This window comes from Toxorhynchites rutilus, chromosome 1, assembly GCF_029784135.1.
Source record: "Toxorhynchites rutilus septentrionalis strain SRP chromosome 1, ASM2978413v1, whole genome shotgun sequence".
Taxonomy (NCBI): Eukaryota; Metazoa; Arthropoda; class Insecta; order Diptera; family Culicidae; genus Toxorhynchites; species Toxorhynchites rutilus.
In genome coordinates, this window is record NC_073744.1 from 90,407,457 (window position 1) to 90,423,582 (window position 16,126).

At 39.9% G+C, this 16,126-nt stretch overlaps 1 protein-coding gene across 2 annotated transcripts; it reads left to right on the forward strand.

Moving 5' to 3' along the window:
* Positions 1 to 369: 369 nt before the first annotated feature.
* LOC129763236 (prion-like-(Q/N-rich) domain-bearing protein 25) lies at positions 370 to 11,386 on the forward strand. 2 transcript variants are annotated; one of them, XM_055762110.1, is made up of 5 exons: positions 370 to 592; positions 9,293 to 9,439; positions 9,497 to 9,892; positions 9,989 to 10,134; positions 11,004 to 11,386. In XM_055762110.1, exons 1-5 carry the CDS (start codon positions 469 to 471, stop codon positions 11,226 to 11,228), a joined length of 1,038 nt encoding a protein of 345 aa, XP_055618085.1. In that variant the 5' UTR covers positions 370 to 468; the 3' UTR covers positions 11,229 to 11,386. The 2 variants fall into 2 exon arrangements, with proteins under 2 accessions (XP_055618085.1, XP_055618086.1); XM_055762111.1 differs by lacking the exon at positions 370 to 592 and adding an exon at positions 600 to 861.
* The last annotated feature ends 4,740 nt before the right edge of the window (positions 11,387 to 16,126 follow it).

The window sequence follows — 16,126 nt, forward strand, 5'->3', positions numbered from 1 at the left end:
TATATTTATATTATCCACTCACAGAGCTTACATGTGTAATTTACTTGAAGAAGCATTGAACCGTAAAGAACGATTCTGTTTTTCTGGTTTTAGCCCATCTGAACGAACGGGAATCGACCAATTAGTCTTCTTTGATTTTACCAACAAGCAAGTAAAAATTTCACAAAAGACTATTACTTTTGTGGTGTAACGAAAGATCACATGGATTATTGATTACTACCGAGACAAGCTTAAACGTAGCTACGATGGATCTTCCATGTGTAGAGACGATACCGAAATAAACAGCGCAACTATCAGCGAGCGCGCTATACAATAAATTTCCGCGACTCTGCCATTTTCGCTCTTCGCGTAGTTACATGGAACTTGCATTAGAAAAAAGTATTTGTGTGGCAGTATGCCATTAGACTCCAACCGGTGATGTTCACTCACCGTTGCGCGATTCGCGTGTTTTCGTTCGATACATGAAATATGTTGTGTGGAAGCAGATTATACACGCGTTTCTATGACAACAGTCTGTTTATAGTGCTCCTAATAATATTATTCATCGTTTCGGCTGCTGTCTCCGTCACCAGGGGCCAGACTTTTGTCAGACGTAAGTGTCCAAGCGTGAAAACGGAAACGACATTGATACAGTTCTGGGCCGCCAGCATTCATTTCAATAGTTAATTTGTGACGAAATCAGAAACAACAATGGGAGTGGAAACAATGCGAATGGTTTCACGAATTAGTGAGGTCGACGATGACCAAAATAGTTGACGAACATAGTGAAGCCGAAAAAAGGAAACAACTTGTGTCGTCATGATCATTTAATTAGAGCAATGCGCCAATTACTGCCGACCAAAACATTTTCTACGTTATTGGGTAACCGCTTCATTTCTGTTCATTCATAATAAATATTCTGTTCTCGATAGAAACAAATAACAATTCTTGGTTGAACACATTCATTAGATTATCCGATAACTGTATAATAAATATGATGAAAATGTGGCATCAAATAAAAAATCGATTGAAAAATTTTCAAAAACAATAACCAGTTGTTGCATCAGTGGAAACTAATCCAATTTCAATTGAACCACACTCATTCATTTAGAACAAATCTTTGTTTCAAATGATCTTTACATCGAGTGTATTGTTTTGTATTGTAAAGTACTTGTGATATTTGATGTATCTGATTTAGAATTTGTTATACGTAGTGTGTTGGGTTACTCAGTGCATTTTTAAAGTGAGTTAGAGAGTAAAGGGTGTGTCACATCAAATTGCATCACGGAAAAAACGCTGTAGAAATTCGCCCAGTTGACCGATCCTTTTGAAAATTTTAGACAGTAAAATAAAAACTATTAAACAACTTTTGGCATTTTCTTTTTATTCATACTTCGAGCCCAAGCCCGTATGCTCGCACCTTCCTCTTTACCCCGTCCATAAGGTCCTGTACAACGTCAGGTTGTAGTTTTTTTTGAACAGAAATCCATTTTCTCTTGAAGTCCGCTTCCGATTTGACAACTTTTGGGTTCTTCCGGAGAGCCTGCTTCATAATCGCTCAATATTTCTCTATTGGGCGAAGCTCCGGCGCGTTGGGCGGGTTCGTTTCCTTTGGCACGAAGGTGACCCCGTTGGCTTCGTACCACTCCAACACGTCCTTTGAATAGTGGCACGAAGCGAGATCCGGCCAGAAGATGGTCGGGCCTCGTGCTGCTTCAATAGTGATAGTAAGCGCTTCTGTAGGCACTCCTTAAGGTAAACCTGCCCGTTTACCGTGCCGGTCATCACGAAGGGGGCGCTCCGCTTTCCGCAAGAGCAGATCGATTGCCACACCATGTACTTTTTGGCAAACTTGGATAGTTTCTGCTTGCGAATCTCCTTCGGAACGCTGAATTTGTCCTCTGCGGAGAAGAACAACAGGCCCGGCAGCTGACGAAAGTCCGCTTTGACGTAGGATTCGTCGTCCATTACCAGGCAATGCGGCTTCGTCAGCATTTCGGTGTACAGCTTCCGGGCTCGTGTCTTCCCCACCATGTTTTGCCTTTCGTCGCGGTTAGGAACCTTCTGAACCTTATATGTACGCAGGCACTCCCGCTGCTTGGTCCGCTGGACGAATGAACTTGACAAATTTAGCTTATTGGCGACATCCCGGACCGAACCTCTCGGATCACGTCTAAACTGCTTAACTACGCGCTTGTGATCTTTTTCACTGACGAGGCATCCATTTTTGCCGTTCTTCACCTTCCGGTCGATGGTTAGGTTCTCGAAGTATCGTTTTAGTACTCTGCTGACCGTGGATTGGACGATTCCCAGCATCTTACCGATGTCCCGATGTGACAACTCCGGATTCTCGAAATGAGTGCGCAGGATTAATTCACGACGCTTTTTTTCGTTCGACGACATTTTTCCAAATTTACGAAAAATTGACAGTGAAGCATGGCCAACGTGATCTATACACTCTTATCTGATTATAAGCGAAAGCTGAAGATATAATTTTTCGTTCGACGACATTTTTCCAAATTTACGAAAAATTGACAGTGTAGCATGGCCAACGTGATCTATACAAAAATTAAATTTCTACAGCGTTTTTTCCGTGATGCAATTTGATGTGACACACCCTTTAACATTCGATGAAAAAAAAATGTGCTATGCATATAGTCAAATCTCTATTACGACAGAGTTATTGAACTTTTCCGTTTATTTGATTCGAAAGACAAGAATTGGTACAGAATGAAATTGTAAAATATTTGAATAAATCGAATTAAGTACCATTTAAGTAGTGAAGAATTTCAAAATTAGTGTTCTTAGAGATTTTTATAAGCTTCCTCCTGAAAAATTATCATGTATCTCGATGGTTTGTTTGATTGTTTCTATCAACCAAATTGAACCTCAAAAACCACTCTTCAATTCGTTCTTTGATTGTTATCTCTGCCGCAATTTCACTACAAACACGCTAGTTTCCAGCATAGACACAGTTGAGTTGAATTTGTGGTTTTTTAACCCCTTATAAGACCGTGGAAACCAGGCAACGCATCGACTCCAACTCCAGAGAACATAATCCTTACATAAGGAGGAACAGAGGCCATTGATAAAAAATTAACTAATGAAACAGTTGGTTTTGGTTTTATAGTATAAAATGACTCCCAGATTGATATCGTACATTTTAAGCAGCCCCAAAAACATTGGAGTATTGCCAGATACCTTTAGAAGTTTTTGGTTAAGTAAAATATTGGAATAATATTCCATGTGCAACGGAAAAAATATTTTTCGTGGGTGGTAAATTTTGCCATCTTTCGACGAAAAAAAAACAGAATCGTTCTAAGTAGCATACTTTTTGATCTCGAGCCATAAAAAAATTAAATTTGTAATAAAACAAAAATTACATGTATCAAAATAAATTTATTTCTTAAGCGTGAATTGTGTGGCCATCCAAACCGCGGTGTTTCTTGTTTGTTAGGTTTCACGTAGCAAGTTTTGTTTTTCGCCGACGATAAAAAGTGTTGTAATTGTGCTTTTCCACCATTGTGTCCACCATTTTGTGCCGTGCTCCGCGTCGCGAGTAATTTGTGTGAAGTTCCCCCAGAGATTCCTCAGCAAACGACCCAATCTGCGTCGAAAGAACCAGCTACCAAAGTAAAAAACTAGCTCGGTAGTCAGTGCTTGCGACGAAACATAGCGCTTATGACCGAAATTAGTGTCGCACTCTATCACGATGCTTACGTTGATTTTAGGTGATCTGGTTTTTTTACGCGGATTTTCCAATAACTGCGGTTTTTTACGCGGATTTTCTAATTAACGCTGTTTTTTCACACGGATTCTCCAATTAACGTGGTTTTTGCGTGGATTTTCCATTTAACGCGGATTATTTTACGCCGTTTTTTCAGGAGGTACGTATCCCCCGCGTAAAAAAACCTGGGTGTAAGTTCAAACATTCTATATTTTTTTAAATTGAAACACAAGAACTGTTCAAAATATGTTTCGAAACGATGAAATAGGAGTTTATTTAATCATTTTAAAATTAAAAACAGTAAAATATTCGCACTTGTATCATAAAAATAATGCAAAACCGATGAAGAAATGGAGGTTATATCGAAGCAGTGTCGTTCCGTTGCCAATTCAAGGAGCAAATGCATGAGATAGCTGAAAATATCTCCGATGAGTTTATCTCATTCAAAATTATTCTGTTCCGGCATCGCGGGACGTGATGCCGTTCGACATTTTGCTGAAGTAATCAAAAACTGTATAGTATGAAAACTATAAACATTACATAAAACCGTACTTGCAGTGGAAATGCGGTACACTATTGTGTTTATCGTCAGCTCGACTTGCGATTTCGTCACTTTTAATGATTTTTAGAACTTTAAAAATCAAGAAATATTGAAAAAACTTCAGTTCATATTGAAGTTTATGGTTGATGGTTGAAGTATAAGCAATTGAAATAGAACATAAGTAAAACTAAATATATGGTAATCTCGCGAAATCGTTTAAATGAAAACGTCTCCATCGTTATTGATAATGAGACTATTGATCGAGTTCGGGACATTAAATATCTTGGCGTGATTATTGATGACAAACTCAAGTTCAACACTCACATTGACAATGTCATCAAGAAAATTGCCAAGAAGTATGGAATCTTATGTCGATTGAAAAACGATTTAACTATTTGCAGCAAAATACAGCTATACAAATCAATCATCTCTCCTCATTTAGACTTTTGCTCTTCCATTTTATTTTTAGCCAATGACACACAAATATCGAGATTACAGCGCTTGCAAAACAAAATAATGCGGTTGATACTAAAATGTAACAGATTCACTTCCTCATCTTTAATGTTGGACGCTCTGCAATGGTTATCCGTGAAGCAAAGGATTGTTTATTTAACTATGGTGTTCATTTTCAAAGTAGTTAAAGGTTTGCTGCCTCGATATTTGTGTGATCGAGTTGAAAGAGGAATTGACTTTCATAGTCATAACACCAGAAACGCGAATGAAATAAGAACACCTAATTTCTTGTCATGTGCTTCACAAAATTCGTTGTACTTCAAAGGAATAAATGTGTTCAACTCGATGCCAAGACATATTAAATGCGCAACAACACTTACAGAATTTAAGAGGCACTGTATTTCACATGTAAAAGCTGTGTTCTCTTAACAGCTGAACGAGTTTTTGTTTATTTTTATGACGAAGATCTTTACTGACGAAGTTTTATACGAACGGATAATTGAATGTGGACAATTTTTTTGCAATTTGTTTTCAATATTTTCAATGAATCTGACGAAGTTTTTGAACGGATTATATTATGTAGATTATTTAATTTTTTTAAATCATCTTTTTTAAATTTGTATTGAACTCTATTATGTCTGTCATGATCTTGGTGATGATGGACTATTTTTATTTTTATTTTGTCGTTCTTATAGTTGTATTAGTTTAAAAAAATAAAATAAAAGTAGTCTACAAAAGTTTGAGCGTCGCGCGCGAGACACAGATATAAAGGATATTAAATTGAAAGTTTTTTTTAAGTGCCGGTCTAGGAATTTTTCGTAAAGGAAATTTTCTGGATTTCTCTGAATGAGGGTATTCAAAGTCAATCTAAAACAAGGCTGGCGGTTGGACTTGTGCTCTGGTGGACCACTTGGCTGCAAGGGCCTCGTCGGGACCGTATCGGCTCTGTGGCGGACATGACTGAGTATTGGCTTTTTTGGACATTGCAATTTTTTGAACTTATATCTGTAAATAAAATCAGTTCGTTTTTCATGTTTGCTAAACTGATTTCAATGTTGAAAAAAAAATAAATTATCTTTTAGATAACTCGTCTTGCTCAAACCTCTGTAGGGGAAGGAGGCGGGACCATCATCATCATCAAGTTTTTTCAATATTTCTTGATTTTTAAAGTTCTAAAAATCATTAAAAGTGACGAAATTCATTTGCCCGGGTAATTTTTGCACTGAAATATAAATGATATATTTCAAAGCAAAACTAAAGGATCGTCTCCTATGTTTCAAACTAACCGGACAATCGATGGAACACAGGCTTGCTTGCGTTTGTTTGCGAATAGCCACCGTTTCTGACGACGGGTCGGCGGCCAAACATAAATTGTGACGCCACAAATAGTAAACATAACCAAACCCAGAAAATTACATGCAATGTTAGATATTAAATTATAAGAAGTACACTTAGAAATAGAATTAGACACCATTGCAAACATAATACACGTGTAATAAATTGAAAATTTTCTAGTTTACCTTACATGAATGTTCTTTGTATACATATCCAAAATATATATTTTTATTAAGGCTCATATGGCGTCAGCCTAACGGGGCCGGGAGTTCAATATTTCGACAATGTTTGCTTACAACTATGTTAGTAATATGTAACCGATTACTCGCGGTTGGCTCGAGGTTAGTATTACAAGTGTTCTCATAATTGGTATGTTGCAGTCTTCGATGTTCTGACACGGAATACTTCCTATTGGGATGCAGCTGACCATTAATCAGCAACGCCCCCCTAGTCTGTACCCCATATCTAGCGTGGTGCGTCTTTCTCGACTCGAGGAATCCAGGATAGAATGATCACTAGCCGGCGCAATCATCAGCTCGTGTAGAGTTGTCATGAGCGGTACAACCTTTGGCTCTTGTTGAATGATCAGTGGACTGCACAACCTTCGACCCGTGTATCTGTAAAGAGTGTGTGTATGTATTGCCGCGACTAAGTAAAAGTATATCGATCGGATAGGAGGGATATGAAACGGGTACACAACGAAGGAAACATCATTAAATGTTGACATCGGCGTTTCTGAGGAACAGTTATAGATGAAGCAGAAGATCAGGATCCCGGCTACCTAAGATATCCCGAACGGGGATCTCCGATTGTCTGCCTTGTGCTCTCAGTGCTCTAGAGAGCTGAGAGCGAGCAGCATGGAACCGGATACACGACAACATGCTCGATGTCGTGGTAGCCATCGCCATAATCACAAAGATTGTTTGCTGTGAGCCCAATGCGATAGAGATGCGCGTTTAGGTTGTAGTGATTGGACATAAGCCGAGATATCACGCGAATGAAATCACGACCTACATTCAATCCCTTGAACCATGCACTCGACGAGACCATAGGGATAATCGTGTGTAACTAACGACCGAACTCATCACCACTCCACATGCGCTGCCAACTTACGAGCGTATACTGACTTATTTTATTATACTTATTTCTATTTATTCTCGTTTTGTCGTTTTCCCGTTCTCAAAAGGAGATTCAGGCCTCGCCCGCTTTAGTTCGGCAGGAAGCGTGAGCCATCGTGAGCCTTTGAGAGACGTTGGAAATCGGCTGGAGATTCTACTCATTGAGGCGTGTGTATAACACTTTCGAGAAATTCACCCCTAGCTCCTGATTGACAGTGGTTTGCGGATTGTGCTCTTTGAGCTAGTAACTCATATGAGTAACTAACAGGAAGTTACAAAATAACCGGGCAATCAGTGGAACACAGGTTTGCGCGTGAGACACCCCCGCTTTCGACGGCGAGTCGGCGGTGGATTCGGATCACGTTATCTTGGCGGCTTGGGCCGCCTCTATTCCTTATTCTCGTAAAATGGGGATATCGTCCCCATTACATTGACCTCAGAATAAATTTCGAAAAATTAAAACAAGAGAATAAATTTATAACAGAAATGTGAGGCATTTATACGCATGATGTTTTTTCCGCGCCACAATATTTCTAGCGTACTACACATTTTCTGAGTGGTTGTTTCTGTAGAAGCTGTTTACTGGAGCGATTTATTCAGGTCACGATTTAAGTGAGCTACATATACAAAGTCCCATCACCGTGAAGTCAACGTAAAGGAATGAGATGTCAAATATTCTCCCATGGAAATCGTATGAATCGATTTTCCGAATTTCCTTTACTGCCCCCTGGAAGATTATCTAGGATGAAAAAATCAAAACTTTGAGCGCTTTGAGGCACCCCTAAATCATGTCCGATTGAGCTGACACTTTGTACAGATCATTTTTTTGGGCCAATAGACAAAATGTACATGATCGGTTTTTGAAATTCGATGATGGTTTTTTTCCATACATCCATTGCCACCATAACCTACATACTAGAATATAAATTGAAGCAAGATCTGGTCTTATAGAAGTTGGACAGAGTATAACGATTTTTTATTTCCAAAAACTAAAGAAATGTCCATGTGATCAACAGGGGGAGGTATAGGAAAGGTATAGGGAATGTCAACGCTTGTCCACGGAGGGAGAGGGGGATGTCTCAGATATTTTTTTTTCTGTCCACGTGGTATGTGGACAGCCCCTTTAGGTGTGCGATACATATATTCGAAAACCAGGACTGGGACTGCTGGAGACTGTTTCGTGTTATATCACATGAAGGAGAATTAGAAAATATATTTTTTATATGAAAACATCTAATGTTCAGAATGCATTTACTAAAGTTCACAGAAAAAGGTACGCAAATCTTGTTTATGTTTGATAATCTTACAAGTTATGTATTTTATACCCATGCCCAAATTTAATATGACCGCAAAGGTTTAATATAGATCAGAGTTATAATGAGTACAGTGACCGACACAAAGAAAAATACACTTACAATACAAATAAAAATTTGAACAAAACTTATATTTCTTCCCAACTATTCTTGGTTTCTTCATATTGTTTAGAAAAGTAAAACTCCAATGCATATTGTTCAATTCGAACTCCATCGAACATCCAAGTAACCAATGATATGCCCGTTCCAAGCCTTTTACAAAGCTACTTGTTTGTTCGTCACACCCGTTTTGTACCCCTTGTTGTCGAAAATAGACCAAAGGTTTTCAATTGGATTCAAATTGGGGCTCTGGATTCCATGGGGTTTACTGGGAATTCGTCGGAAGAATGCTTGTGTTTTGCTGGATCGTTACCCTGCTGGAAAGTATAACTAACTTCCAATCCTACTTTCAGCATAAACTATTCTAGGTTTTCATAAAAAAAATATGTCGATATACTCCTCTGTGGTCATAATCTCATTGATTTGAACCCAAGCTTCCACGAGAACCATGAGAAACAGTCCCAAACCATAGTATTTCCATAGCTCGTTGAATTAGCCTGTTCAGAATGGGTATTCATGATATCGATTCAGTGTGAAACATTGCATTATAAATTTGTATCGCTATAAAATAAAAAAAAATAGTGGTTCTATAAATAGGTAATACAGCTTATTTGAAAACGATTAATTCGTTCTGGCTGAGACAAAAAATTTGATAGAACGAATGATCATTCAATATCTACAAATTTACATTATTAAGTTAAAAAAATCAAAACTTCAATTTAAACAGGTACAAACAGTGTCTGCAGGATCGATTCTGAGTGTCCATCGAACGCATACTGTGAACATTACAATCCACCCACAGGATTCGGCGTATGTTCCTGTCTGCAGGGCCATTTTATACTAACACATAACTATACACGAGAGTGTATTCGATGTAAGTAATAAAATATATTGAAAAATGTTGAAATCTCTGTAGAATGTTTATTTCCAGTCGCAGCCGCCATAGGCGATTACTGTCAGTATGATGATCAGTGCCAGTACCTACTAAGTACAGACTCCGAATGTCGGGCCAATTCATGTCAATGCCGCGAAGGAACCCACTATGTCGAGCGGGAGCGGCGCTGTTACAAAACCAGTTACCTTGGTCAGTATTGCCGATTGTCGAACAATTGCCTCGGCGATGATACGTACTGCCGCAACGGCATATGTGTGTGCGCATTGGGGAAGCATCCCAATTCAGGACGCAACCTATGCTTACCGGATGTGTATCTGGGTGAAAAGTGCTTCCGAGACGAGGAATGTGTAACAGAACACTCCCGATGTGAGAACGTTTGCCGCTGTCGGGTTAGTCATATTTTAAATCGAGAACGGAATCAATGTTTACCCAGTAAGTAGGTCGATATCCGAAAGAATGGTTAGATTCATCAAAGGTAATGATGCATGACAGCAATAATTTATTTTTTCGATGCCAATTTCTTTCCAGTTGCCCGAAAACTGCACGATCTGTGCGAAGAAGATCTACAGTGCCTTTATAATATTCCATTCTCTAGATGTGAGATAATAACAACGCAAAACGACGAGAGTATAGGCAACTGTTCTTGCGCCAGCGGATATCACGAGATCGATTATGTAAGCCTCCGAATGAAATTAGTTCTCTTTGCATATGTGTATTTTCCGGGTTTCGATATATGTACAATGTGTATACAATCATTACATTGTTTCGGTTTTCAAACTCCCAATTCACCTTGACTCAGTTTGATGTAGCACTTGAATTCAATTACAGCATACCTACGCATCATTTCAGCAAAACATGCAATTGTTTGCTTTTATCGATGTTATGAGCATTCATGATAATACATAGTCAATTTTATTTGGTAGTAACATTGAACCATCTTTAAACTTGTGGAATTCAGTCGTTACGTCGGACTGTAGACATTAAACTTCAACAAGTCAATAATAAGAATTCAAAGCCTAACTTTAAGGAGTCTTCTTCTTCTTCAATGGCACTAACGTTCCTAGAGGAACTTCGCCGTCTCAACGTAGTATTACTTGCGTCATTTTTATTAGTACTTAGTTGAGATTTCTATGCCAAATAACACGCCTTGAATGCATTCTGAGTGGCAAGCTCTAGAATACGCGTGATCACAGTGCAAGTCGGAGGAAATTTCTTTGACGAAAAATTCCCCCGACCAGAACGGGAATCGAACCCGAACACCCGGCATGTTAGTTATGACGCTAACCACTCGGCCACGGGAGCACAAGGAGTCATGGATGCGATTAACTTTGTGTAATAAAAAGCATAAAGACAATGTTGAATTCCTCCCAGAGTTCTTATAATCTTTACTGTGAGATCCCAATCGATGATATGTCGAAACACTTCTTCCTGATTTTATATAGACTTATACAAACTGTTGCTACAAAGATAGCACGTATGAAGAAATACTCCACAATCTACGTGGAATTGTTTGGTATTTATGCACGTTTTCCGATATTTCTAGAAATGTTATACCGCCGTATACATCAACGGTATTTGTGAAGTGGATGAAAACTGCGCAACCAATCCGGATACGATTTGCATCAACGGTCGATGTCGTTGTGCGCATCACATGCTGGAAATCGATGGCCAGTGCTCAACCGCCGCCAGACATCTACTGCTTCCAATACAAATAATCGTACTGCTGGGAATCAAAATCGTTCTTCGTTATGGTGTTTCGTTGTTATAGTTTTAACCGTGCTGTTGAGATAGTTCTATTTATTTTTTTTTTTTTTTAATTACATTAAGGCTATATAATATTATCTTCTGCAAACGCTTGTGATGACCAAATACAGTCCAATATTATTATGTAAAAATTCGAGAAAATACAAATCCTATTAGCACAAACATTGCCGTTTATCCATGTTTATTTCATGACTCACCCTCAGATACTGAATGGATCTAACATGTCGATTGGAAAATCTAAAACAGAACGATACATTTCCCATAATAGAGCCTGCTAGCTCTATGGAAGCTTCTAATCCCCTCACCACAGTCGTGTCATTCCCGCTAGCGCACTGCAGTCGTTCCAGACCTGTGTGTGAGAGTGGAAAGGGAGTCTTCCAACCCGCCATTGCAGACAAGTGTGAATATGTATGCGATCAGAATAGTTTGCTTCCTGTGTTGTCTGCTACATCCAGTACTGATCCTGATCATCCGATGTCACTCTACTATCAAAACGTCAGGAGCATACGGATCAAAATTCCGCAATTGCATTTACAACTAACAAGTTGTGACTACGACGTGCTCATTTTCACGGAAACACGGCTCAGTGCAGATATTGGTAGTGCTGAATTTTGCAATGAATACACGTTCTTCCGATGTGATCGAAACGAATCCAACAGCCAACATTTACGTGGGGGAGGAGTAGAGTACCAATGATTCCTACGAAAAACTACCCTATGCAAAATATCAGTTCGATCGGACTTCATTTACTAGTGTCGCACAGCCGTCAAAGTTTGAGTTTTTTGAAAACCGAAAAAAGAACCTAGGGGGTAGTAAAGGAAATGGGGGTTTTCGATTATTTTTTTATGTCAAATATCTTCAAATTGCATGATAATTCGATATCTAGTGTCATATCGATTTTTTTGACGTAGGACTACGTCTAACCGGAAGATATAGGGGGTGAAATGGAAATCTAGGCACTGAACAAGTAGGAAAAAATGCAAGATTTGGAACGCTTATAACTCGAGGATTTCTCAATAGATCGCAAAGGTTTTTGCATCAATTGATAGGAAATATATCTATCATAACTATCATAACGAATAACATTTCATTTTTCTTGAGATAAATAATTAAATATTTGTTAAATATCAAGCATTGTCCAAATGCACTATGTGCCCATTTTTGATTGGTCCATTTTGTGCTCCTCAAATCGTACCGACCAAAACGGGCAACCAGAGCAGCAGCGAAATAGAATGAAGCACGATTGGAAAGGAAAAAGATAAAAAATAAACGAAACATTGGTCGCAGTCACACACATGCGTAATTCTCGAGCCAGCCAGTCAGCTTAAAAATCCCCGCTCCGCTGCCGTAACGATCATTCTTTGTGTGGACACCGACTGGACAACATCGTTGCTGGACGAGCTGGACGGCGAGGGATCGAGTGCCTTTCTCAAGGCAAGAGGGTGGAGGTGGTAGCGCTGGAGTAAAAGTAGAGTAGAGTTTTCAAAGGGCCTTTCTCAAGGCTAGAGACGAATGAACTGCAAAAGTTTAAAGTCTCTATAATACAAGACCTTCCTTACCTTCCTTCCGTAACGATCATTCTCATTCAAACCGTACACCACATCAGTTCGCATCACAACACATCAACAAACCAACCCAAGCAGCCATGTCTGGACATGGCAAAGGAGGAAAAGTGAAGGGAAAGGCAAAATCCCGCTCGAACCGTGTTGGTTCGCAATTCCCCGTAGGTGTATTCGCCAATTTCTCCTCAAGGGTAGCTAGGCCGAGCGCGTTAGTACCAGTGCACCAGTCCACCTAGCCGGCGTTATATAGTTTCGGCCGCCGAAGTGATTGAGTTGGCTGGCAAAGCTGCTCGCGACGATAAGAAAAGCCGCATTCAGAACAGACCACATTCGATTCGGTGGACATCAAGACAACAACAGGCAGTTGCAGCGAGTGGCGAGTGGCAAACGCAATCGCAAAACGGCAGCAGGTAGCAGAAGAAAAGAGTTTGTTCTTTATACAAACGGCTTTGGTGGCAAATCCTGAACAAGGCGACATCGAGGGCGTTTGAAATGGTTTTTTTCAAAACCACGAGTACAAAGTTTTCTAAATTGGAACCATTCCATACAACACGGTGCTGTTCAGGGCCATTAAATCTTTCAAAAAAGAGTTTACGAAATACAGTTCAATGCATTCTTAAATATTATCCAAAATAATAAAAAAAGACGGGTGGGTAATGTCGGGGACATAACCGGAGTGACGTAGGACTACACAAACGGGACAGCTTTTGCTAAATATATATTTCAAATATATTGTTTTATTTTCTTCTCCTACGTGAATACCTACCTATCTACCTGAAAAATGGATTAGTTTACTGTACTGTACTCTTTATGAACATGTTGAGGGTTCTGAAAAGAACATTTGGTGTTGTGTTTTTGCGTTTTTTTTTACAAACTTGATTCTTGATTTTTTTCTGAAGGCTTTGTACTTATTAAATGTTCAACGCCGGGCACCATGTATGGGTTTGTGAAAACTGAATGATCAATTTAAAAGACCTCAGCCACCAATAAGCTCAAGAACAAGCATAAACAAAATAAATCGGTTTATATTATATGTCATATTATGTCACTTTAGAATGCATTGTGAAATGTATTGTGTAAAACTTTTAATAACTCTTCTTTGAAAGGTTTAATGGCCCTGAAAAGCGCCGTGTTTTACGGTGGCTGGTTTTGCCACCAAAGCAGTCTGTATAAACAAACTTTTTCCTTCTTCTACCTGCTGCCGTTTTGCTATTGCGTTTGCCACTCGCTGAAACTAGTTGTTGCCACCGAACCGAATGTGCTCTGTTCTGTTGGCGGGTTTTCTTATTGTCGTGAGCAGCTTTGCAAGCCAACTCGAGCACTCCGGCGGCCGAAATTCTATAACCGCTATTAGGTATACTGGTGCTCCGGCACCAATCCATTGATGCGATGTGATGTGAAACGATGCCATACAACCACACTGATTTACGGTTTGAAAGAGAATGATATATTTTTCAACGGGTCCGCGCGTTTTCTTCTTCTTCTTTCTTTGTTTTTAAGAGGCTTTAAACTTTGCAGTTCATTCGCCTCTAAAAAACGCGTTTTCTACTTTGGCGGTACACGCTCACAGGATAGAGACAAATCAGCAGACTCAGCCAAAGGGGCGAGTCCAACCAGACGAACGAATGAGCGTTAAAAGGCAGCGATGGCAAAAAAATACATCACTGATTTTAACCTCCGACCGAGAAGGTCGCGTTTTCTTTCAGCTCGGCAGTTTTACGTTTTGGACAGCGGACTAGGACGTCTCCCCCTGGCGATTCCGAAGGAGTTAATTTTAATTATTTTTAAGTGGCAGCAGAAGGAGAGCGGGAAAAGGCAATAGCTCGTTTCGACCGTGGAGAGCGGGCGCTTACCGGCAAACCGGAAAAGCGCGCGCTTTTTACGGCGTCACTGACGCCACGCCCCTTTTTTCCGGGGAGTGTTGCCAATTTATTTTGTAGTGATTGTAGTGATCTCTAATTATAATTTAAAAAAAAAAGAATTAACACGCGCATACGGACAATGAAGTGACAGAAGGAAAAACAGTATTATAATAATTTTGAAAGTTTATTCGCGATAATTGGTGGTTTTGTGCTCTTGCTAAAAAAAGTGCGAATTTCTGGACACATATCCCCAAGTGTAAAGACCCAACCCACTTGTCGGCTATACCTAGGGGATAGCCTGACAACAGCATGGCTTCCAGTAGCTCCGGGCCTCCGGGAGGCCGGGCTACAAATTTGTACGAGGGTAAACCTACCCAACGTACTGCTCCAAGGTGGGCCGACCCACTGAACGGCAACCTACAGATCCTGTTACTACGTGCCACAGGAGAGAACGTGATCCCGGCTAACCTGTTCGTCGTGAGTAAGACGATCGCCAACGCTGTAGGAAAGAAGTACTACACAGCGCGACCGCAACGAGACGACAAGAAGAGGACGCAGTATATCCTTACGGCCAAGGACGAAGATATCATTGGTATGCTCCTCTTAATCAACAAATTAATTGATGAAACCCCTATTGAAGTGATTTACCACCCAACCCTAAACCAACGTAAATGTGTTGTTACTTGCCGTGATGTCATGGACATCAAAGAATCCGAACTGGTGACAGAGCTTTCCGATCAAGGTGTGATCGATGTCAAGCGCATCACCAGGAAGGAGAACAATATTGTTGTGCCAACACTCTTATTTTGACGATTCGTGGAACTGTTGTTCCCGATTTCATTAATTTTGGATTTATTCGGGCTGGGACTAGAAATTTCTATCCCAACCCAATGCAATGTTTTAAGTGTTACAAATTTGGACATACTAGCAAACGATGCAAACGCGAGAACCCGCTTTGCCGAAATTGTGGACAGGAACATCCAGAACAAAAGGATGGAATTAAAACCTGCAACGCTTCAGCATTTTGCTTGAATTGCCAAGGGGACCATTCCTCTTCGAATAGGAAATGCCCCGTATGGCAAACCGAGAACAACATCACAAAAATCAGAATCGATTATGGTATCTCCTACAAAGAGGCGAAAGAAAAACACAACGGTCAAAATAATGGACCAACTTTTGCAAGTGTTCTGCAAGACAGACTCTCCAACTTGCAAAAGCCAACACCCAGCTGCAACTGCAAATGTAACTGCGCCTCGGCCGCTTCTAGCCGCGAAAGCACTCCCCCAATTGACACTACAATCGATACTTCCATGACAGAGTCGACAACCGACAGCTCAACAACGGAATCCGAAAACGAATCAGTCATTTCAATGGACACTTCTGATGTTCCAAACAAAAATAAAAATAAAAGGAAAATGGCGAAAGGATCATCTTCAGATTCAGATCAAAAATCCGAAGATGAAATCCAAAAAAACAAG